This window comes from Triplophysa rosa, linkage group LG22 (genome assembly GCF_024868665.1).
Source record: "Triplophysa rosa linkage group LG22, Trosa_1v2, whole genome shotgun sequence".
NCBI classification, from domain to species: domain Eukaryota; kingdom Metazoa; phylum Chordata; class Actinopteri; order Cypriniformes; family Nemacheilidae; genus Triplophysa; species Triplophysa rosa.
In genome coordinates, this window is record NC_079911.1 from 15,818,244 (window position 1) to 15,841,277 (window position 23,034).

At 36.8% G+C, this 23,034-nt stretch overlaps 5 protein-coding genes across 5 annotated transcripts; 3 read left to right on the forward strand and 2 right to left on the reverse strand.

Moving 5' to 3' along the window:
• Window positions 1-7,811: 7,811 nt before the first annotated feature.
• Window positions 7,812-9,824, forward strand: waif2 (Wnt-activated inhibitory factor 2). The gene has a single exon (XM_057321973.1). It carries the CDS (start codon window positions 8,081-8,083, stop codon window positions 9,110-9,112), a length of 1,032 nt encoding a protein of 343 aa, XP_057177956.1. The 5' UTR covers window positions 7,812-8,080; the 3' UTR covers window positions 9,113-9,824.
• Window positions 9,458-16,375, forward strand: LOC130546610 (olfactory receptor 2AG2-like). Its single transcript, XM_057321974.1, has 3 exons — window positions 9,458-9,468; window positions 9,841-9,908; window positions 15,215-16,375. Exon 3 carries the CDS (start codon window positions 15,285-15,287, stop codon window positions 16,275-16,277), a length of 993 nt encoding a protein of 330 aa, XP_057177957.1. The 5' UTR covers window positions 9,458-9,468; window positions 9,841-9,908; window positions 15,215-15,284; the 3' UTR covers window positions 16,278-16,375.
• A 560-nt stretch (window positions 16,376-16,935) lies between these two features.
• LOC130546611 (cytochrome c oxidase assembly factor 4 homolog, mitochondrial) lies at window positions 16,936-17,553 on the forward strand. Its single transcript, XM_057321975.1, has 2 exons — window positions 16,936-16,973; window positions 17,158-17,553. The coding sequence occupies exon 2, from the start codon at window positions 17,181-17,183 to the stop codon at window positions 17,430-17,432; it is 252 nt and encodes an 83-aa protein (XP_057177958.1). The 5' UTR covers window positions 16,936-16,973; window positions 17,158-17,180; the 3' UTR covers window positions 17,433-17,553.
• Window positions 17,554-18,257: 704 nt separating this feature from the next.
• LOC130546442 (olfactory receptor 13C2-like) lies at window positions 18,258-19,308 on the reverse strand. The gene has a single exon (XM_057321708.1). It carries the CDS (start codon window positions 19,306-19,308, stop codon window positions 18,322-18,324), a length of 987 nt encoding a protein of 328 aa, XP_057177691.1. The 3' UTR covers window positions 18,258-18,321.
• Window positions 19,309-20,682: 1,374 nt separating this feature from the next.
• On the reverse strand, window positions 20,683-22,411 carry LOC130546443 (olfactory receptor 6N1-like). Its single transcript, XM_057321709.1, has 2 exons — window positions 22,354-22,411; window positions 20,683-21,716 (listed from the first exon to the last, which is right to left on the reverse strand). The coding sequence occupies exons 1-2, from the start codon at window positions 22,409-22,411 to the stop codon at window positions 20,683-20,685; spliced, it is 1,092 nt and encodes a 363-aa protein (XP_057177692.1).
• Between the last annotated feature and the right edge of the window lie 623 nt (window positions 22,412-23,034).

Genomic DNA, 23,034 nt, shown 5'->3' on the forward strand with positions numbered 1-23,034 from the left:
TGTCTTGATGCTACATACCGAAGTCGGCGATTGCTGAGTCCTTCCCCCTCCTATTTATAGTTTCTCTTTGATTTTCTGCACCTTAATAGCCACACACACAATTTCAAACATGACAAATATTACATTTATATTACATAACGTTTGGAAATTTTCACTCCAGTTTTTGTAACTACAGCCATATTTACATGGCAAAGATGGCACTGAAGATGCATCTGAAGTGGTATTTAGATTATTTATATACATCATTTTAAATATAGAAATCTAAAATAAAACAATAATTTTACATATAAAGCTGACTTACGATACGTAAGCTCTATCATGACAAGAAACAAAACTGCTTTTTTTGTGGCATTGCATCTTCACACAGCAGACACTCGTTTTAAAGTCGGCATGAAACGTAAGTAACAATCGTATTCTTTTCCATATCGTGCCATATCCGACTTGATTTCCCATTTTCCGCTTTGAGACATTTCTCAAAATATCTTCATTTGTGTTCCTCTTAGGTGAACTATCCTTTTAACTCAGCTGTGTAAAGATGCCCTGATACTACAAACTTGCTTGTCAGATAAGCTTCACAGTTAAAGGGGGAAATATCAGTGGCATCGTTTTAAACATGGTCAAGTGCATTCACATTGAAACAAGCAAGCGAATGATACCGAGACACACTGCCCTTGTGCGGCCGCTGCTGCCGTCTGGACACGGCCCACTCCGTTACAACTGTGAATGACTAATTAATGCCCCGCTGATAGAGGACACCTTTTTATAAGTATCTGTTACTCTCCAGCCAATAGGCTGGTGTAACGCTCGCAGAGTGCCCAAGCAAAGATGGAATCCATCTACATTATTAATCACGTGGTTCAGGAGTAGTGTTTAAGAAGTGTGTCTCTCTGCACTCTTGCAGTGTTTCGCTGACCCCTGGCTTATGCTCCTAAGACCCGGCTTGATTACAGTCTCAGGGGCCTCTGTTTCAAAGCCGACATGCAGAGACAAGCATGAATTTTTATGACCTGGATAGAGATTAGAAGGTTTTTAGTCCGTCTTCGAGACGGGACGATATGTGACACCTTGATTGATGGGATCGATCTGAATGATGATTGATTTTCCTTCATAAAATCCGTCTTTAAAAAGGGGATACAACATAACGTTTCTAATGACACATTCTCCATTGGCAGGGATGGTTGATTTATAAAATTTTAATTTTATGACCTTGAGGTCGAATGATAAGCACATGGGATTTCTGCTGAGCGTGTGATATAAATGACCTTGTTTTGTTTTGATGGATGGAGAATGCATACCTGCGCCGGTGCTTTATCAGAGCGAAGCCGTTTGTCACCAAGACAGCCGATTTAAGCTTACGTGGTGGGCTGATGAATAAAACCTCTTGCTAAAGGTACGGCCTCGTGTGTGCGCGGCAGATTAGTGTACCACAAGCAGAGTCCTTCAACCCCTCACCCTCTGCTCAGAGACAGCTTTGAAGGTCTCGCAGCAATGGGAGGGACGGCATTTACCCACAAATCCTTGCCTTTTGGGACATGAGCAGTCCCCTGATGTGAAGCGTGTTGTGAACGCATGAGCTTTAATCTCCTCTGACACATCGCCACTGTAGGTCACTTTCATTGCTGATACTTTTTTGTGTGCAAACTTTCCATGGCAGCCGTAAACCTCCGGAGAATTTGCTAGGGACTGACTGACAGTTTTTAAGCCTCACGAGGAAGCTAGAAACTTGCCAGGCTTAACAATATCATGACAAAAAACTGTCAAATGCACAAATCTTATGGAAAAGCGACAAGCGATTCTTTAATTAGAGGCACTTTTGACTGCTTTTTGAATAAAAATAAAGATCTTGTCATGGCCAGGATTTAAATTCGGGCAAATATCCCCTTTCATTAATAATAACTTTAAAATGATGAAAACGTGATATGAGTCACAATAGCAAATCAAAGTTTGTGATGTTTGTTATTAAATCATTTTTCCATTAAAATCCTAGAGGACAGAAAAGGTCCAATAATTAAGTTACAGCACATAACTGGGTCTCAAAACTAGCCAAGTTTTTCTTTAACTGTCTTTAAAGCCAGCTAACAGAACGATTTATAGCCAGCAAAAAATGTAGGTTATTTTTTGGTTATATGTACAGCAGTTTGGGATACAATGGTTGTATTATAAATGTGCTTTTAAAATAAAGAAAAACAAATTAAACATTACATGGGTTTAGGTGCACAAAATGACTACATTTTCCCATCATTCCTAATGTACAAACCTATATGACACAAACCATAAAATAATATTTCAACCACTAGCAATATGGCAAATCCGTTTGCCTCAAATTAGTATAGTTTTATTGGAAACCATTTATTAGGCCTATAGCTTCTATTATTATATATTTGGTAGTTTTAGTTACATTTTTTGGTTATGTGCTTATGTCAAATTTTTTGTATGTGGCTATATAAGCTGATTTTATTTTTATTTCAGTTCTAGTTTTAGTTTAGTTAGTTTAATTTTAGTGTCTCAATTTAAACTTAATAAAATATTTTTTATCAGTTTAAGTTTCAAATGATATTTAGGCCAATATTTTATTTAGAGGGACAGTTTACCAAAATGAAAATTGTTGTCATCGTTTACTCACCCTCGAGTTGTTGCAAATCTTTATAAATTGATTTGTTCTGATGAACACATAAAAGATATTTGGAAGAATGCTTGTAACCAAACCGTTCTTGGCCACCACTGACTTGACTACCATGGTAGGAAAAATTGCTTTACACATTTATGTGTTCTGCTGAACACAGAAGAAAATATTTTGAAAAATGTAGGAAATCAAACAGTTTTGGGGCACTTTTGACTACCATTGTAATTTTTCCTACTGTAAAAACAACTAGTAAAATTTACTTTAAAAAACTGTGTGCAAATTTTGCGCTAATTTACACAAAAACTAAGTAAATCTTAGTTGTTTTTACAGTAGTCAACGATGGCCCAGAACTGTTTGGTTACAAGCATTCTTCCAAATATCTTGTGTTTACCAGAACAAGATACAGATTTGGAACAACTCGAGGGTGATTGAATGAAGACAATTTTCATTTTGGGTGAACTGTTCACTTAATTTCATTAAAAATAAATGTTTCAACAGTTTTTAGTAAACTATTATAACATTGGTTTGTGTATAAATCAGATGTGGACCAGTGGGTGAATTCTTAAAAATTATTGCAAATTTACTAAACATTTTTGTGCCAACTTTGATTGACTGCTGATGCGCACCTGCCTATACCTATGAAACATCCCCACCTCCTCCACGGGGTATAATGAGTGATATAATCCATTCAGGCAGTAAACAAATGCGAATAATCTCAGATGTTTCAGGATGTGATTCCATATTAAAAACCAAGTATAAATCATCAGGGAATTATTAAAAACCACACACTCATATACGCACACACACTTTGCATTATATCCGGAATCTCCGTGGTTTTGTTTATGAGAACTTCATGCTTGACTTACTGTGGAAAGGTTTGTCGTGATTCAGTGAGCTCTGCTTACATCAGCCTGAGGAGATATACAGCAATAAAAAAAAGGTTATTCTCCCATCACATCCCATTTACATAACAGTTATACCAAAACTTTAGCGAAGCAGCGGAATCTGTATGTTTTTATGGCAGCATCTCATACTATGCACTTCTATCAAAGCAAAAATTTGTAAAAATGTGAAAGAACATGACATATAGCCCCAGGTTTGAACATCTTTGGAGGTGCCACGTCTGTTGATGTGTCCTATCGCTTGATGTGCGAGACAAAAAACTGATGAATGTACATAGTTTTTATTTTAAAATCTGCTGACAATGAAGAGATTATGCTCACCACCACGGGAGTGGGTGACACCTTTGTTTGCATCAGGCTTGTGGTCAGTGTGATAGCTGTAGTACTATAATTACTGTGTTTCCTTATCTGTGCTTGGGTAATCGCACTGTGTAAACACATCCTGATAGCAGGAGTTATGCATGAGCACAGGTGCTCTGTGTCTTACGGGTCCCCGCTGATGTTCCCTTGTGATTTCCCCGTCCTCCCAGCAGCCGGGAGGAGAGCACCTTGAGTTAATGAGAAATAAAAGCCTCTGTTAATGCTTATCAGAGCACGCAGAAGACCTGTCCAACCATAAACAGCCCCCTCAGGCTACACCGTCCATTTGTCTGGGCCATGGGTGAAAACAAAACACATTTCACAAATTTGTGTGTGTGTAACTGTTGAAGCAAAACTAATAGTGTGTTTAGTTGCATTGGTCGCCAAAAAAAGGAGATCGTATATTACAGCTTTTAATTGTCGTAAAGCAAAATATGAATAAATTAATTATTTAAATAACGAGTATTTTCTCATTTCTCATTTTGAGTTTGTACCGCTTCTACTGGCACATTTTTCATTGCGAGATTCCAACAACAAATACACGTTATTCAATATTCGCACAAAGTTTTTTCTTCAAAGCTTTGATGTTATCATTACATCACGTTTCTTCAGCTTTATACGCATAAATAATTCAGAAGTCTGGTTTTGATTGTGCAAATGCATTGCGTGAGTGGTTTCGTGATAATGTGCTGGTTTGGTTTGGTGCACTTATCTGACAATTAAGACACTCTGTGGTGGGTGTTGGAAATTTCGCGGAAATGTGCGGTGAGATTTAATGCGAGGGTGTGTTGGTGAGATGGAACTGATCTGGAGTCAGCGTCAGAGTTGAGTGGAGAGAGCGGTGTTACTAAGCCAGCAGGCAAAAAGCCAGTCGCACGCTGCCAATACACACTTTAAAGTGACAGGCGCAAACCAAATACACTCTTGCATGATGTGGAACTAATGCATCTTGCAAACAATGTGTACATGTAAAGTTGTGTCAGTATCTAAACTGACACAACTACACAGAACTAGTGCATATTACAAAAATAGATGAATCTGACAAAACATTTAAGCCATAAAATCATTATATTTTACATAAAGAAATAGAATAGCTTTTTAGGGCAAATTAGTTTTTTTACACTGCAATATGATTTTGACATAAAAACATTTCTCGTCAGAATCTTTCATACTGCAACGAACCTGTTTACTTTGTTTTTTATTTCCATTATTGATTAATTATATTTTATATCCAAGTGTAATGTATTTTGTTATATAACTGTATCTATATAAACTGGATTAATTATATATCAATTAAAATAAAAACAATTATTATATAATATTTACATATACATAATATATTAAATTATTACGAATATAGTAATATCAAAATATATAAGTATATATAATATACAAGTATACTATATTATAATACATATATAATATGAAAAATTAAAATAAAAACAATGTAATACAATATAAAAAACTAGTACAAGGAACACTACCAGTATATAAGAAAATGTACAATAAAAAATAATACAATTGTTTCTGTGTGTTGCAAGTACAAATTAGGGGGAAATCTGCTTAATTTCTATGTCACAAAGCAAAACAACCTTAATGGCCTTGCTTCGTTTACTAAACAAAAATGTAATTTTCTAATAATTCAAATAATGTCATTTGATTTTGTGGTGAAATAGAGACTCGATCATAAACAGGCTGCCTTGATTTAATACACAAGGTTGGAAACCACAATGACCACTAGTGTGACTGTGAGTGATTTCAGACAATATTCAGCCAACTAAGAGGACACGTGGGAATTCCCATGCAAACTAAACAGCATTTCTGTCTCTCTTTCACTCTGGCTAAAGACCTGCTCCAGTATGATTGACAGACATGGTGCCAACTGTGATACTCCAGACGGACAGCCTGAAGAAAAAAGTAATGGACCCGGCCGAACTGCCCATTTGGAACACGATAGCTCATATCTGTTGCGCACCTCAAACCGTCTTACCATAGGTTGACAAGCGCAATTAGGCCACTTTGTCAAGAACCCACTGAATAAAATAAACATGGTGCATCACTTGATAACAGGGCTCGAGCCCTTCTGATCCATGCTTTATTGACGAGTATGGCACTCGTTTTGCCTAAAATGAACTCTGTCTTAAAATGGAAAGCAGAGAATTTTAAAGAATGGTCGTCATGGCCATTTTGTGTGGCTGAAGGGCGGAGGATGGGTTGCTGTAATGAAATCCCACAAAACTGAATTATCTCCAAGCGTTAAAAGCTACATGCTCCATTTGAGTTAAAAGAACGAGTGAATGCAGAGTGCTGTCATTTGAACTACAGTAACCTCAGAGGGAACAGAAACATGTGACCACCTCGCCTGTCGAAACCCACCCCCTGCGGGAGTCGCCGGCTTGAGCTTTGTCACCAAATTATTTTACTCCACCTGCCCTGCTGTTTATAGAGCTTACCTGTCATGCATTTGTCTGCCAGAATGCGCCTGTAAAGTTATTTCACCGTGCCTTAGCAGAAATCTGTATCTGCGCAGGAACAACAACTCACAGCTGAAATTGTTCTCCAAAAATAGCGCACAGGGAGCAGTTTTTGGAGAGACAACAAATATTGCAATGGGGTGGAAAAAGATGCCAACAGCATGCTACCCACACGCAGATTGCAGGATGCGGTAACATTAGAGTCTGCAGACAGGTGTCATTCACAATACTGATGGAATTAAGGGGCCTATTCTTCATTAGTTCTAACTAAATTCATTAATATATATTAAATTATTTTAAATTGAACACAAACAATTTTGGTTTTGATTTAAATAAATATCCAATAGATATTAAAACTGTGTCCTGATTGTAATTGTTAATGGTGGTAAAAAACACTAATGGATTAGTACTGGTTAGCAAGCAGTGAGCATGCATTGGGAACCTGTAAACAGGGTTATGGATTAGGAAGCTGTTTTCCTGAATAAAAGGAGTGGTCACAACAGATGCTAAGCATATTGTTGGTGCTCTGTGAAATCACCATTAAAGGAACTAATACAGATTAGGAAATCAGACGCTAATGATGTGTTTGTGATGGAGTTTCCATCAGTTCAACAATTTTTGTCATCAGGTCAGAAGTAGATGTTTTACAAGTGCCTTATTGGAGGGCTCTTAAAACCAAGAACTGGATTATTTTTCCTGTCTGCTGCCTTTTACGTCACACACCAGAAAGATGTTTTTGAAGTGACATCATCACCAATGAACATCATTTTCCTGCAACACCAGATGGAACAATCACCTGCTATTGGCTCAGGTATACCCAAAACCAAGCGTCCAAGTTCTCACCAGCTAAGCAACTGCCATTCAGATAAATAGGAAATCTAACGGTTAGCTCTCTCCATATATTATACACCTCCTTAGCATTGTTTGGAATGTTTACCATTGCAAAATACAAACTCTTTTAAAAACGAAGTAGACATCATGCAGTTTCTATTGCACATTATGCAGTAGGCTACAATCTATTCCTAACATAATGGGTCCCTAGGGTTTACCTCATGTGGTTCGGCTTCCGACACCATTGATTTGTCACATTTGACAACATTTAGCATTTACATTTAATATTTAGAATATTATATTTAAAAAATTGTAGATACATTAGATTTCAGTTGTAAACTTATATGAATTTAATTTCGGTTTCATTTATTTAAAGTGGCATTTGAATATTTTAAAGGTTTGTCTGAGCAACATCTGATCCGTTTTTAGAACCATATATTTATTCAATTTAGGTGTTCCATAAAGCAGTTTGAAAATCTGCACAGATTCCTCACATCAGCGTCATTCCTTAAAGAATGTTCACTGTGCAACATTCTCTTTCTCTCCATCTCTCTCTCACACACACACACACACACACACACACACACACACACACACACACACACAGACTGAGGGAAGTCATAGGAAGTGGGCGAGGTTTGCACACCTCTGGGATGGTACTGGATCACATTTGTAGTGTAGGCGTCTTGAAGGGAGATACAGAATAACCGGGCGTCAAAAATGCATCCCAACAGAACATGGACCGGCTTTCCTCGATGGCTGAAACTCATTCACGAAGCGAAGTGACTCCAAACTGTCAAGGGAATCTGACTGCGTTGCATTCACGTCCGGTTTAGCCAATTAAACTTGCTCCTTTCGGAACGACAGATTATTCTTGCGTTGTTTATAAAATGGAAAGCAACAGAACGGGACGAGTCGGCTTTTTAGCGCACACTTTAAAGAGGTTTCATCTGACCGTGGTGTTTTTATGTTTGTGTGTTTTATCAGCTCATTCTTATGAATGTCCGGATGGTTGTGTGTGTGAAGACAGTTCTGTGATCTGCGTGGGCATTGGGGAGATCAAACTGCCCTTAGAGGTGTCCAGTAGGACGCAAAATTTAACTTTACAAGGATACACTCTCGCAAACTTAACCGAGAGAGCGTTTTCACCAAACGGGACAAATATGGAGCTGCGCGCGCTCTCGTTGCGGCGCAACAACATACATGTGATCGAAAGTTGCGCTTTCTGTGGACTCCACGGACTTCAGACCCTAGACCTGAGCCTCAACTATTTAACAATCTTGTCTCCCGAGGCTTTTCTCGGCTTGGGAGATCTGCTTAATCTTTTCCTTAACAATACGCTAATGGCTTCGGGCGCCGCGCAGTTACCGAGCGCGCTTTCCACGCACAGTTTGCGCAAACTTTATAGGCTGGAACTGGCGGGGAACGGTTTGAAAACAGTGCCTCTTCATGGATTTGGCAACCTCGATTTAACTACATTAGTACTGGCGAATAATACTCTCGAGACTCTGGATAAAACCAATATATCAAACTTTGAAGCGTTCAAGAAAATACGCGTTTACTTATCGACGAACCCTTTCAGGTGCGAGTGTGAACACAAGGAGTTCTATAGATGGTTAAAGAACAGCTCGCAGTGCGCGGACGCGAGCGGCGTGTTCTGCGCGCACCCCGATGAAAAGAAGGGGTCTCTGGTGGAGAAGATGGTTTGCAAGAGCAGCGACCTGGATGCCGTTTCCTACGTGTTCCTCGGTATTGTGTTGGCCCTCATCGGAGTTGTGTTCCTCATGGTGTTGTACTTGAACAGACGAGGCATCAAGAAGTGGCTCAATAACATCAGAGAGGCGTGCCGGGATCAGATGGAGGTGTATCATTACAGATATGAACAGGACTCCGATCCAAGGCTAGCAAACGTTGCCGTTTAAGCGGAACTTGGTGACTTGATCATCTCCTTGAACTATTGGATAGTTGGATCTCATTACCTGGCAGTTTTAGCCAACGCTGGCTCTTTTTTTCCAATTAAAATAGTTGTAAATATGAGTGTAAAACAATACAATTTTTGCGCTTTAATTTTTGTGCTTTAACGCTTTAATTTTTTGCATAAACAACTTTCCCTAATAATAGGAACAAAAAAAATGGTTCTTCAATGGCACCGCTGTAAAGAACCTTTTAAGAACCTTTATTTTTAAGAGTGTAATACTCCAAAGTGGACATTAATGTGTTCGTTTAAATACACAGGTTGATGTTCAGCTCAAAATGTAGATGTAGAAGTGAATACAGGGTGGGTGGATATGCATGTGACCACAATTTTTCTATAAGTCCATATAAATGGTATGCAGTGCCAAGTCCAGTTAAATCTTGATCTGGAATAAGACACAGTGTGATTCTGCATTGAGAGTCCAATTTTGGCAATGTTTGATTCTAGGCCTTCATGACGTTGTTTATTTCTAGAGATTTGAAAATGTACAAATTCTGACTTGCATAAACTCTTTGCATATTTACACCTATAGTGATGCTGCCCGTTATCTTGTAATGTAATTATATCATAGAGCAGTGACACAACAGTGAAGGAATGACTTGCATCCTCAATAAAGCTGAATATTTTTTCTTGCTTATTTAGTCTTTTTGTCATTCTGCTTATTTCCGTTTTTAGACTCAAACTTAGGCTGCAAGTCTTTGACCAAAGGCAAAACAACAAGACTGAGATGAATTCTTCCTGAGGTGAGCTTATTCTCTCCATAATGTGAGTACATAGACATGTATACATGCATTTTGATGGCATTGAAACGCTAAGCGGTTTCTTAAAGGCGTCATATGACACGGCTAAAACAAATATTATCGTTTGTTTTAGATGTAAGGCAATGTGTATACAGGATTTAAGGTTCAAAAACGCTGTATTTTCCACATGCCGTGCATGTTTGTATCTCCTCTTTGACCCGCCTCTCTGAAACGCACAGATTTTTTACAAAGCTCATGGCTCTGAAAAGCGAGGTGTGCTATGATTGGCCAGTTAACCAGTGCGTAGTGATTGGTCGAATACTGCAAGCGTGTGACAGAAATGTAACGCCTCTTACCATATTTGGAAGATCAGGTTCCAAAGCAATTGTACTGACAGGTACGCCCACCTTACTTGCGTATACATTTGGGCAGTCTTAGTCAAATCATACCACGAGCTGATGTAGATTTGTAGGGGGTGTGGTTACACGAGGCGTTTCAGGCAGGTCTGGGTGAGCATTCGCTTTTAGATAGAATACATCTTTTGTTTCCGATGCTTTAATTTTTGCAATTTTACGTGTCTAACACATGCATGGGCAACTTATAACACACCAAAGGCACAGAAAAACACGTATTCGCGCCATATGACCCCTTTAAAGTGAATGGAATAGGCTACCATTAAACTCGATCCTTTATGTGAGCAATCTCGATCCTTCTCTTTAAATAACCCAGTATCTCTCCACAATACTGATGATAGTTCGAGACAATTTGCTTCTAATAAAAGAACAGATGCATGACTGAAGACAAATCTGTGACATAATTATAGCAGAGCTGGGATTAATCTCATCAGGACCGTGACTATAACAGGGCAAGCTAATGTCCTATAAATCTCAGGTTTCACCCCTGAGCATGCTACATTTGCCAAGGTTTAATTACTAGGTTCCCTCCCTGCGATTGTGTGTTTGATTTTGAAGACAAGGTCGATTGTGCACTAGGACAACCCCTGACAAAATGCCTGTGGGGTTTGAGGAGAAAATGAGCCAATGTACCGTGTTGAACTATAAAACGAGTAAATGATAGCCTGGATCATTTGCAGATTTGATATACATAGTTTGAAATTTTTGTTTATTACCGTGTACTTCTCTGGCCATTACGCTTCAGTGGCTAGCGGCGCTGACGCTAAGCAAAAAAGTATGTGCTTGAGGGCACCAGTTTAGATTTAGTTTAGATGCAGTTTAGATGCATTCAACATCATTCATCTGTTGCACGTTAAACAATAGTCCCAAAGAGACTTTAAAGGGATAGGTGACCCAAAAATAAAAATTCTGTCATTTATTCACCCTCATGTCATTCAAATCTGTTTATGACTTTTTATTCTGTGGAACACAAAAGAAGATATTTTGAGAAAAGTCTTGTTTTTTGCACTCACAATTGAAATCAATGAGGTCCAGTGTTGTTTGGTTATCAACGTTCTTTAAAATGTTTTCTTTTGTTGTCTGCAGAAGAAAAAAGTCATACAGGTCTGAAATGACATGAAAGGGAGTCACTAATGAATGATGCCACAAAATCCTTAAGTTAATACAGTAACACAAAAGTTACACAATGTTTCTGATTACAGAACCATCTACCAAATACAACAGCAATAACCTTATGCAAAAAAGCTTCTTTGAAGAAAGAGGGTTCTTATTGTCAAGAGTGTATATTCTGCTTCACACAGAGAGAAAGAGACCACTTCACCTACTTTATCTCATACATACATAAACATATTAAATCACAGCCAAACCTCTCAGCATCTCAGCACGGTTAGTCACTCTCCTTCTGTAAAGAATTAGGGCCTGTGGCCCTAGTGAAATTTGAAATGACTTTGTCCAATTCACTGGCTTTCTAAAATTGAGGAAACGTTTAAATATTTATGCCGACCAAAGCAAAATGGAAAAATAGCGAGGGATAAAGAAGGAAAGGCTATTTTCTCTCATAATGGCCAGCCATGGTCTTTTGTGTTTCTCTGGTCTTGTGCCAACTCATTTTCTATAGTCCTGGGACAACCAGCCATTACTATTCTAAATTATCTTTTATGCACATGGACCATATTAGCATAGTGTCTGCCAAGCAACAGCCTTGAGCTACTTTCAGATTCAGAAGTTTTTACCCTCAAGATGTTCATATTCAAGGCAGATATTGATGTTATGAGATTTCAATATAACACAGAAAATATTTATTTGCCACCTTAATTTTTTAAGAACAAACAAAATGGTCTTGCAAATAATTTTAACTTGCTATGTAAAGTTTGACCGGTCGTGAGTTGCTGCAACTTTTAAAATAATAGAAATAGCATAACAATACTTTTTTAAAAGCATTTTTTTTAAATTGCTTAAAATATTGTTGAATATGTTGAAGTAATGTACTGTATAAACATTAAAACATTTAAAATAGTAGCTGACATGAATTAAAATTATAAAACCAGTTTGATTGTACTTTATTTATTTAAGGCAGCCAAAAATTGTTCAAAATTCAAAATATTCCAAATAAATTTAGCATGTTTTCTGCGTTATAATCTCACAGTTTTGTAATGAAAGATTTTTTTTGTGTTTTAAAAATGAATAAGGAACACAATAAATGTTCTTATGTGTTTCATTAGCATGATGTCTGTAAACCAGGTTTTGTGAGTGTGCCGAACCATTAAAGAAAATCCTTAAATTAAAGGGATACTTCACCAAAAATGAAAATTCTGTCATCATTTACTCACCTTCAAGTTGTTCCAAATGTGTATAAATTTCTTTGTTCTGATGAACACAGAGAAAGATGTTTGGAATAATGCTTATAACCAAACAGATCTCAACACCCATTGATTCCCATAGTAGGAAAAAAACAGTAGTCAAATGGTATTCAAAAGTGCCCCAGAACTGTTTGCTGGCCTACATTCTTCAAAATGTCTTCTTTTGTGTTCAACAGAACAAAAAAATGATAAAGTAACTTTTCCTACTATGGGAGTCAATGGGTGTTGAGATTTTTGGGTGAAGTATCACTTGAATGTGTTGACCGGTTTTGTTGTTCTATAAAAAGTTAACACGACTTGACAGACAATAATTACATTAGCAATTAAAGGTAAAAAATGACTTTTGCAGTTATCAAATAACATGCTTTGACAGATATTGACAGCCTAAAGGCTGTTGTCAATCTGGTGTCTGTCTTTTTGTGTGTTTTTTTGCAAAATCCAGGTGGTGCAGGATTAGTCTGAATTCACAATGTTATACTGTATGATGAATTGAATGCAACATTCCAATTATTATTTACATGTCATGTCATACATCACAAGTGCAGCCAATTATAACAATTATTAATCTGAAAGAGATCCAGTCCATCTTTGTACTGTGTGATGTTTCCTGTTATTTAACAAATAAATGAATACAATAATTATATGTAAATAGAGGGACCTTGGCTGACCCTTATGATGAAAGTTCAAAGAGCATTATGACATCTCTTTGAGTTTGGGGAGATAACTTATTTTTGCTGTGAGGGCAAACACTGCTCTGTTTACATTCAATCTTGTCTAAGGTCATTACCTCTTACCCTCATGAGGTTGAGAGCAGTGTGGGACTAATTACAGTCAAAATCATTGACACCCCCTTTATAAGATGAGAGTAATTGACAGTCAAATTAGTCATATAGTCAATGTTTAACTTTTTATTTCACCCAAAAATCATCATTTACTCACCCTCTTGTCATTTCAAACCTGTATGACTTTCTTTCTTCTGCAGAACACAAAAGAAGATATTTAAAATAATGTTGGTAACCAAACAACAGCTGTACCCATTAACTTGCATTGCTTTGTGTCCATACAATAGAAGTGAACAGAACTGCGGTTGTTCGGTTACCAACATTCTTTTTGACCTGCAGAAGAAAGAAAGTCATACAGGTTTGAAATGACAAGAGGGTGAGTAAATGATGACAGAATTTACATTTTTGGGTGAACTATCCCTTTAAGGAGAATAAGGTTGCGTGGAAGCCATGTGATTATTTATGTGAGTTTTTCCTCTCGGCTGGATTGTAATTGTAATCACACAATTATTATTCGGTAAGAAACAGATTAAAGCATTTTACTGTGGCTAATCCAGAGGTCTAATTCACTCTATGACCACTCAAAATATCTTATATTAAAGCATCTGGTCATTCAAACAGCATCTAGTTGGCTAAATAACCAGCTTCCTTGGTTAAAATGAATGAACCTTTCTTAGCATATACACTACTGTAATGGTAAATGTACTCAAGCAGTTTCACAGGAAGTGAAAGTGGCTCTTTTGCTATAAATTATGATGGATGGTTGTGTGTTTTTCTGCACTGTTTGCTCATTTAACGTTATGATTTTCATTTGAAACTGGGACGTCTCTGTCTGATTTATTTATTTGAGATTACCGCAAAATCAAAGCAACAGCTTGATAGCTTGAAATGTAATTATTGTGACATAAACAGCAAAGACGAAAAGAAAGGGAAGGAAGAAGAAAGGACGGAAGGAAAGGAGAAAGATGGGAAGGACGACGGACGGAAGGAAGTCTCAGGGAATGATGTAAATTTAACGCCTCAATTTATCAAACTGTCTTCTTCAAACTGTGAGAGCAGTATAAGAGCGGCTGTACCACAGTGTCTCTTCCTAAATCATTTGAAAATCAGGTATCTTCTGAAGCGTACAGAACAGTGTCATATATTTGTAGATTTGCATTGAAGAAAATCAGCCGTCAGAAGCAACATGACCAATTACTGTCATGAGAAAAATACACCAAACAACTAAAAAGTTATTTATCCTCTTTTTACTTCATAAGTTCATTTGATGCATTTACTGTATACCTTTAGATATACTCTATATATCTTTCCCATGGAGTTCACGGTCTTACATTATTCCACAGGGAGATGTTATTATTGTTACAGAAAATAAACACAAAAACAAAGCCTAATTACTGTAGTTACACTTAGTTATTAGTAAAGTAAATCAGTCATTAGTGAAGTAAAAGTACACTAATGAACGTCTTTTCTCTCAAGACTAGATACTACCGGTACTTTTCTTTCTAATGACACCTCTGGAGAGACAAATTGGGCATATATTTCCCAAAAATGGTTGGCAGAGATAAAGGATTTACAGAGTTGTTAGGCTGTGGAAACAGGATGATACAACACAGCCCTTGTTATTCACAAACTACCAAAATACATTTGTATGTATGTACATGCATTTTCATCGTTGAGCGTTTTAAAATGTTCTTACATGCACTTGTATATTAAAGATGTGAATTTAACTGTTTGTGGCTTCTGTACACCTGCAGGTATCTGGGAGCCCGTCCAATAAAAGCAAAGCAAGCTGCTAATAAGCTGGACCGCAAGAACAGGAAAACAATGCAGAGCGCCGGGAACGAGCTTCCTAACAATACCCGTATTCATCCTCCAGGCTTTTATATCATAGGACTGAACTCTATGCCGTACACCAACATCTATGTCATTTTTCTTACTGTACTTTACGTGTTTACAATTATGTGCAACGTTTTTCTCATCAGCATCATTTTCTATGAACGTCGTCTACATGTCCCAAAGTTCATGGCCGTTGGGAACCTGGCTGTGGTTGATCTTGTGCTCAGCAGTTCTCTTGTGCCCAGCATGATAAAGGCGTATCTTTTCCTGGACAATTTTGTACCATTCAAATGGTGCCTTTTGCAAATGTACACTTACTATGCTTTTTTATCACTCGAATCCATGTCGCTATGTGTTTTGGCTTATGACAGGATGATCGCAATTTGTTTCCCTTTGAGACAGGAGACATTGAACACCAACACCAAAATGGCTTATATTATAGGTGGGATTTGGTGTTTTGCCATTGTTGTTGTTATTTATGGCCCTACATCCATTACATACTTATCATTTTGCGGCTCGGTTAAGGTCAACAGCTATTTTTGTGATTATGCTCCTGTTTTCAGGCTTGCATGCAGTGATAATTCCCAGCAATGGATTTTTGCCACCAGTTTATCCATACTCCTTGTGTTTCTACCTTTCAGTTTTATTTTCTTGACATATACGTGTATACTGATCTGTGTATTCAGAATGAAAAGCATTCAGAACAGATATAAAGCATTGGCTACATGCTCAGAGCACCTTATATTGGTGGCGCTGTTTTTCATCCCCGTTTCGATTGTTTTTAATCTTGGGTTTTTTGGAATTGTTATAAATCCTAATGTAAGGGCGGTGGTCCTCTCCATCACTTCTTGTCTTACACCCTGTGTGAATCCCATTCTCTACTCTCTGAAAACTAAAGAGATTAGAATCAGATCTTATTTTTTGTTTATTCAGAGACTGTCTGTCCATCCACTACCAAAAATGAATATTAATGTGCATTAATGTAAAGTTATTTATGAAATTATTTCTAATGTTATTTGGGGCAATGTTTAATTTTGGTTGGCATACAGTACATGTACATTGTTTTTAATAAAGTCTTAATCTACAATTAGCTTTTGATCTTCTCATACTGTACCTAAATAATTTGCAATATTTGGTAAAAAATTGTATTCCTTTTTGCTTTTGATTGTGCAACATCTGTATTCTGTATGCATTATTAATATTGAATTGAGTATAATTTCAGTCTTTTCACTCTTCCCAAAGTTCATTAAAAAATATTTAAGATTCTTAGACAAGAAACAATTAGCAAAAATATTTTTGTAAAAAGAATCATATCTGAGAAAGAGTTGCCACTGATGTGCATAGTAATTTTTTCATGTTTCGTTCATACACTCTATTTAGCCAAATACAAGTTAATTAAGAATAAAACAAGGTTAAGGGTGATACATACTTTTTCAGTTATTTTTATTTTAAGTCTCACTACAAAATTAAATAAAGCAAAAGATCATTTTACTGAGGCTGCTCTGAGAAACGAGTCGCTGTTCAATTGTATTTAATGACCAATCCAACACCTCTCTCTGGTGGACGACATTTGTAATTACATCTACTGTCGTCGATAACACGGACCTTTAACAATATAACACATTTCCTGTCCGTTGCGTAAAATACGTCCGTGTAGAAACGCTGTGAAGCCTGGATGTAAGTCCTTGACGCTTTTACCTAATATTTTCTACTTTCATATTAATCTTTCAGACATTCGCTGCCCGTTACAGTCTACTGTAAAATATAACAATATACTGCATTGTGAACAATCAGCGTGTTGTCGCTGCTTTTCATTTTAATACATTTGTTCATGTTTCATGTTCTCCTTACTTATTGTCAGGTTTTATTTCTCTTTGCTGTGAAATGGCGTCCGCTCCGTCGTCCCCACATAACCGGAGCAGATCCAGTGATGAAGATGATCCGGTGGATCAGATGATCGCCCAGACAGGCTGCGCAGAGCTGCATTACTCTCTGCAGGAATGTATGGCAGAGAATCAGGACTGGAGGAAATGTCAGACACTGGTTCAGAAGTTTAAAGAGTGCATGTCCACCTTCCAAAACACTCGCAAAGAGCAGCTGCTGAAACAGAGGACCTCGACGACGCAATCTGCTTGATCCACAGGCCTCAGACTGATTCCTCATTTTCTTATCAAAGCACGTGCATTGTTTTGAAGCAGCACGGCCTGTCGTTGTTCCCAACCTTCATTGGATTAAATAATAAACCTTGAAGCGACTTTTAAAGATCATATTCGTTTTTCTTTTGTCACAATCATTTAAACATTTGGATTTCAAATTACGTTTGAAAGAGTGTTTAACTTTTTGAACATAACATTATTTATTAAGCAGACACCTTTACAAAGTGGCTTACAAAAGAGGAGCATTCAACATTTTGTCTCAAAGGCAGTTCCTTTTCAAAGTTAAATGAATACCCTGTTGGTGGAAAAAGAACATCTTTATGAAAAATGAGCATTGAATTTTATGAAATCTGATGTTTTAAACAGTTCCAAAGTTGACACCACCAGCCTACGCAAACTGTCTATGAAATATAAACAGTTATACACACGAGAACACAAGTGTAAAAACTGTTTATTATTAGAGTTGGAGCCCATTTTAATCCAAAAGCAATTTTACTGGATTCAAGGTCTAGCATGCTTACAACACAATTCAATTTGTAAACAGGGAACTTTTTTATTTACGTGCTAATGGGTGATTATGTTTGATCCAGTGCAACAATCCATAGAAACACCACACCAATAGATCCCATTAAAAAGAATGTGTCTAATTTAATAATTCTTATCATTTTTGCACAAGAATAGAGGTAAGTGTAACTTTGCTTATTCAACTGTGTATAGTGTACAGACAGTTTGTGAATTTAACTTTACTAAATTATTTACTAATTATTTAACACTGAATAATATGCTACGTAATTTAAGCACGGTTCATAATCTCATATTTGAAACATTAATAAATCATATTAATATCACTGGAATTTCAAAGTACAGAATTATCTTCTAGATGGATATATGCCTCTTTTTAAAAGCTTTTTTAAAGACACCATAAACTCTTCTGTCATGAATGTGTAGATTATAGGATTAAGCATTGGAGGAAGGGCAGAGGTCAAAGAGAGATTAATGATCCTGCTGTTTGTGTCCACAATCGCCGATAAAGCATATGTTAAACAAATGGGCAAATAAAATATAGCCACTAATATTAAATGCGCACTACACGTCTTTGTGGCTTTTTGACAGTCCTGTCGGGCTGTGATTCTGTATAACGTCACTGCTATGCATGTATATGAGAAGACAATAAAACATACCGGGAACCAGAGAACCATTACAGGGCTAACAAAGCTCATCACATAACTCGGAAAGTTATTGCTACAGGCAGATCGAAATACAGGCCCATGGTCACAATAGAAACTGTTTATGATGACAATGTGTCTGCAGAAAGAGAGTCTGCTTATGAAAATGATAGCAATGATATCCATCACAAGCGCCAGTTTCCATGAAGCAGCGATTATAGCAAACATTGATCTATGAGTCACAATCATATGGTACCTCAGTGGTAAACATATGGCCACTAATCTGTCATAAGATAAAATAGTGAGAGTTAATGACTGTACAGTAAGAAACAACAAAACAGAGAACATGCTGCACAAGCACAATCCGTACGGCATCAATTGATTCCCAAACAAAAAGGAGTCCAGCAGTTGAGGGATTACAGCTGTACTTTCACAAATGTCAGTAAATGACAAATTAAATACAGCAATATATTTAGGAGTGTGAAGATTTCGGTCCGAAATGATAACAAACATGAGGCACGAGTTTCCAAGCAATGAAATGACATAAACAAAAAACAGGAATACATAATAGTATTTCATGTGAGGTATACCAGAAAAACCACTGATGTAGAAGTAGGTTGGGATGGAAATATTTTTGTTTTCACTGACCCCTGAAATAAGGGTCAGTTCACTTGCTGATCCTGTACTCATTCTGCCTGGACAGAAAATAACATGTTATTCAGTGTAGAAAAATACACTTTTTTAGTCCATATGAAACAAACATATGCGAATATACTTGGTAAAATAATGCAATATATTAAACAAAACATGACCATGTGTTGGAACCAAGTGCTTCTATTTTTCAGTATATGAAAAGCTGCAATTCCTTATGTATTATTCAATATCGAATATCAATTCGCTGTTTTTCAGGAAATGTAAAAAACATTACTTGTTATGTTAAAAAAACAAAATAAAATATTGTGTTGTTAAAGTTGCACTTTTTATTGGTTAGATATCTGCAAAACCCAAAGTATAGGCCTATTGGTCATCTATTTCATAAATAAGATTCTTATGATAGTAATTGCTGTAACGCCAGTATTATTTATGCACAGTATACTCACAGAGGTGAAGGATAGCACAATAGGCCTCTGGGAAGAAGTGACACACAGAGCTGTGAAATGATTATATATTACCATTCAGTCTATTGCTGACTATGATTGCATCATGCCTCTACAGAGACATTTAGTAAATCAAAGCAAAGAACATGGCCATTATAGTCACAGAGGGTCCAGTGAGATAGCAGAATACATTTAATATAGCATCTTGCTTTTAGTGTAACAAAATATTTAGAAAATGTTGCCATGCATGGTGTTTCTCTTCATTCATCCACATAAATTTGACTGAGTAAAGAGAGCCAGTATTAACAGTTTGGTCGGATGGCCACTCAATGGCACAATTTAGTTTGTTGAGACTCATCTGTCAACACTTCTGTCCTGTTATACAAAGTGTCCTATTTAGTTACAAGCTGTAGTGATCAAACGCTCAACAATTGTGCCCAAATTTCTGGGCATTATACAATGACGCTATATACAGTGTAGTAAAAGTTTTGATTTCAGCTGGTCTGTTATGCAGCTAAATATTATTATAGTAATGTGAAAGCTTAAAGCACAGTAAATATGTAAATATGAAATAGGCCTTAAAAGCTTGCAGCTTGTATTGAGATCACAGGTGACAGCAACTTTGTGACTTACAGTTGTTTTATTTCATTTATTTCATCATATAAAATTGACCTAATTTGCCTTTTGATTTTTCCTACAAGAAAACCCTGTTACATATAGCAATATAACAAATTGTGTAATTACAAACAAAATATTTTATTTGGAACAGCGTAATGTTTTATTTGATCCACATATGAACCTAACACATCAAGTAAGCTGGTCCTTTCAACCAGTTCAATTCTTTCATCAGAATATTTATGATATGTAACAGCAGCATAACATTTTCATTATAACACTAGTAAACAAACAGAAATATAAATGTCAAGATGTATGGTTCTGTACTTTCCTCACTCACTGAAATAAACATTTATGTATTTCTCATTACATTTTCCCGTTTTGCATTTTTGGACACCAAAGTGGCCACCTTGTTGCGTTTGTACAGTTCTTTTATGGATTGCATGACCTCTTCTGTCTTTAGAGTGTATATGATGGGATTCAGCATGGGTGGTATTATCTGCGTCAGGGAATTGTTAATGATCCGGACATTTGGATCAATAGATGTTGCGATAGATTTAACATTCACGCTTAAAATTGGGAGATAAAAAATGGCCACCAATGCAAGATGGGAGGTGCAGGTTTTCATGGCTTTCTTCCGGTCAGCGCCATGTGCAAGTTTAAGCAATGCTGCAGCGATGCACAAATATGAACTGGTTATCAGCGCCACTGGCGCGCAAATCAAGAGGCCAAACAAAATATATGCCAACCTATAATTTATAGAATTATCGTTACAGGAAAGACTAATGACAGGGCCGTGATCACAGAAATAACTATTCACAACAATAGATCTACAAAACGAGAGTCTATTGACCAATCCTACAAGTGCAGCAAATAAAATGAATGAACAAATCCAGGCTGCACTTAAGATGCATGATATGGATGATTTGGTTATGATGGCATGGTACTTTAGGGGACAACAAATAGCAATCAGACGGTCGTAAGCCAATATGAGGAGTGTAAAAGACTGCAGGTTCATGAAATGAAATACAAAAAACATATTAGTCAAACAAGCTTCATATGAAATATACTGATGATCAAACAAAAACATGTCTATGAGTTTTGGAATCAGCACCGAGCTTCCGCCGAGATCAGATAAAGCCAGGTGAAAGACAGCGACATATTTGGCCGTGTGAAGTCTGCGGGCCAAATATATGGTCGACATGATGAAAGAATTCCCAAAAACAGTAACAGCGTAGACCAAACACAAGAACACATAGTAATACTTTGCATGTGGAATATTAGAAAATCCATTAATGAAGAATGCTGCAGGACGAACAAAGGTTGAATTAGCAGATGAAGCTGTCGGCGTAGTTAAGTTGTCCGATGTCCGGTTTTGCGCATCACCTGCGATAAAGAACTGGTTTTAGAAATGCAAAATGATTACAGCGATTTCATTTCCAGCTCACAATGTATTATGTGAACATAACATCTCCTTCATAAAAAAAGATGTGAAAAGATTGACACAAAATGACAACAGAAATGTTATTGAGTCACAGTTGATTGTTGCAAATGTTTTCAAATATACTAAAACATTTAAAATATGACTGACACAACACGATATACAAATGATACAAACTTATACAAATAATTATTGTCTTACATAGTAATTATATACAGTAACATTCTACAAAGTGCTAAGTGACAGTTTTGTGTACCGTCACAAAACCTGAAAAGTGATGGATGTGTAAAGATTCAAAAAGAACTAGTGATCACAGGAGAAATGAACAAGTATGACCACAGAACGTGATAAACTTTCATGAGAAAGAAAGGTGAGAGTAAGTTATTGAACTGTACAAAACAGAGAATGCTGAACACATGCACAATCCATATGGGATTAACTGGTTCCAAAAGCTCCAAAAGTCCAGCTGCCTGAGGGATTACAGCTCATAAATGTTAGTAAATGATAACAAACATTAGGTAGGAGTTTCCTAGAACAGTAACAATGCAAACAAAAAGCAATACATATTAGTATTAGGTATACCAAAGAATCCAGCAGACAGGAAGGAAATGTTTCTGTTTTCAGTGACGTGTTGAATCATGGTCAAATTCCCTCACTCATCCTGTTTGGTCAGAAAAATGAAAGAAATCACGATACCCTTTAGGTAAATCTGGAAAAATAATAACATTCTCTTTAGCAAACATTACAACACATAGTATCTAAAACATAAAGTTTAGGATCATGAAAACTCTAGTAATGATTCACAGAAAGTGATGACTCACAGAAAGGTGAAGGACAGCAAAATATCCTGCACAAATTTGCTGTGCTCAGTTTCCCTGAGCCGTTATATATACAGTATACTGCATGGAGAGGTGTCAATTATTTTAGCCTATTACCAGCTGACGGCCTCTACCAATGATACGCCCCCTTCAGAGCAGTCAATAGACCAATCAAAGCCAATCAAAGTATTGCCAATCCTAGTATGATCAGTGATCATTTTCCTTTCATTTCCAAGTTTTATAATAAGTGAGCAGTGATTTTGAAAATGTGTAAAATCACGTTCACGCACACACAGTAAATTTGTTACTTTTAAAGTATAACGCACTGTAACAAATAGTTAGTTTCACCCAACCTTTTTATAGTTCTTGTACAATTCTGTGGTGCTTATTATTGTGGTAATATTTATTTTCATGTAGCATCAATGTTTTAGTGTATAATTTGGAG

Excerpts from the sequence above, each read along its gene's own strand:
- waif2 (XM_057321973.1), top strand. The coding sequence starts at position 8,081 with ATGGAAAGCAACAGAACGGGACGAGTCGGCTTTTTAGCGCACACTTTA.
- LOC130546610 (XM_057321974.1), top strand. The coding sequence starts at position 15,285 with ATGCAGAGCGCCGGGAACGAGCTTCCTAACAATACCCGTATTCATCCT.
- LOC130546611 (XM_057321975.1), top strand. The coding sequence starts at position 17,181 with ATGGCGTCCGCTCCGTCGTCCCCACATAACCGGAGCAGATCCAGTGAT.
- LOC130546442 (XM_057321708.1), bottom strand. The coding sequence starts at position 19,308 with ATGAGTACAGGATCAGCAAGTGAACTGACCCTTATTTCAGGGGTCAGT.
- LOC130546443 (XM_057321709.1), bottom strand. The coding sequence starts at position 22,411 with ATGATTCAACACGTCACTGAAAACAGAAACATTTCCTTCCTGTCTGCT. Across the intron at positions 21,717-22,353 it reads CCTGTCTGCTGGATTCTTTG|GTGATGCGCAAAACCGGACA; the intron begins GTATACCTAATA and ends TCTTTATCGCAG.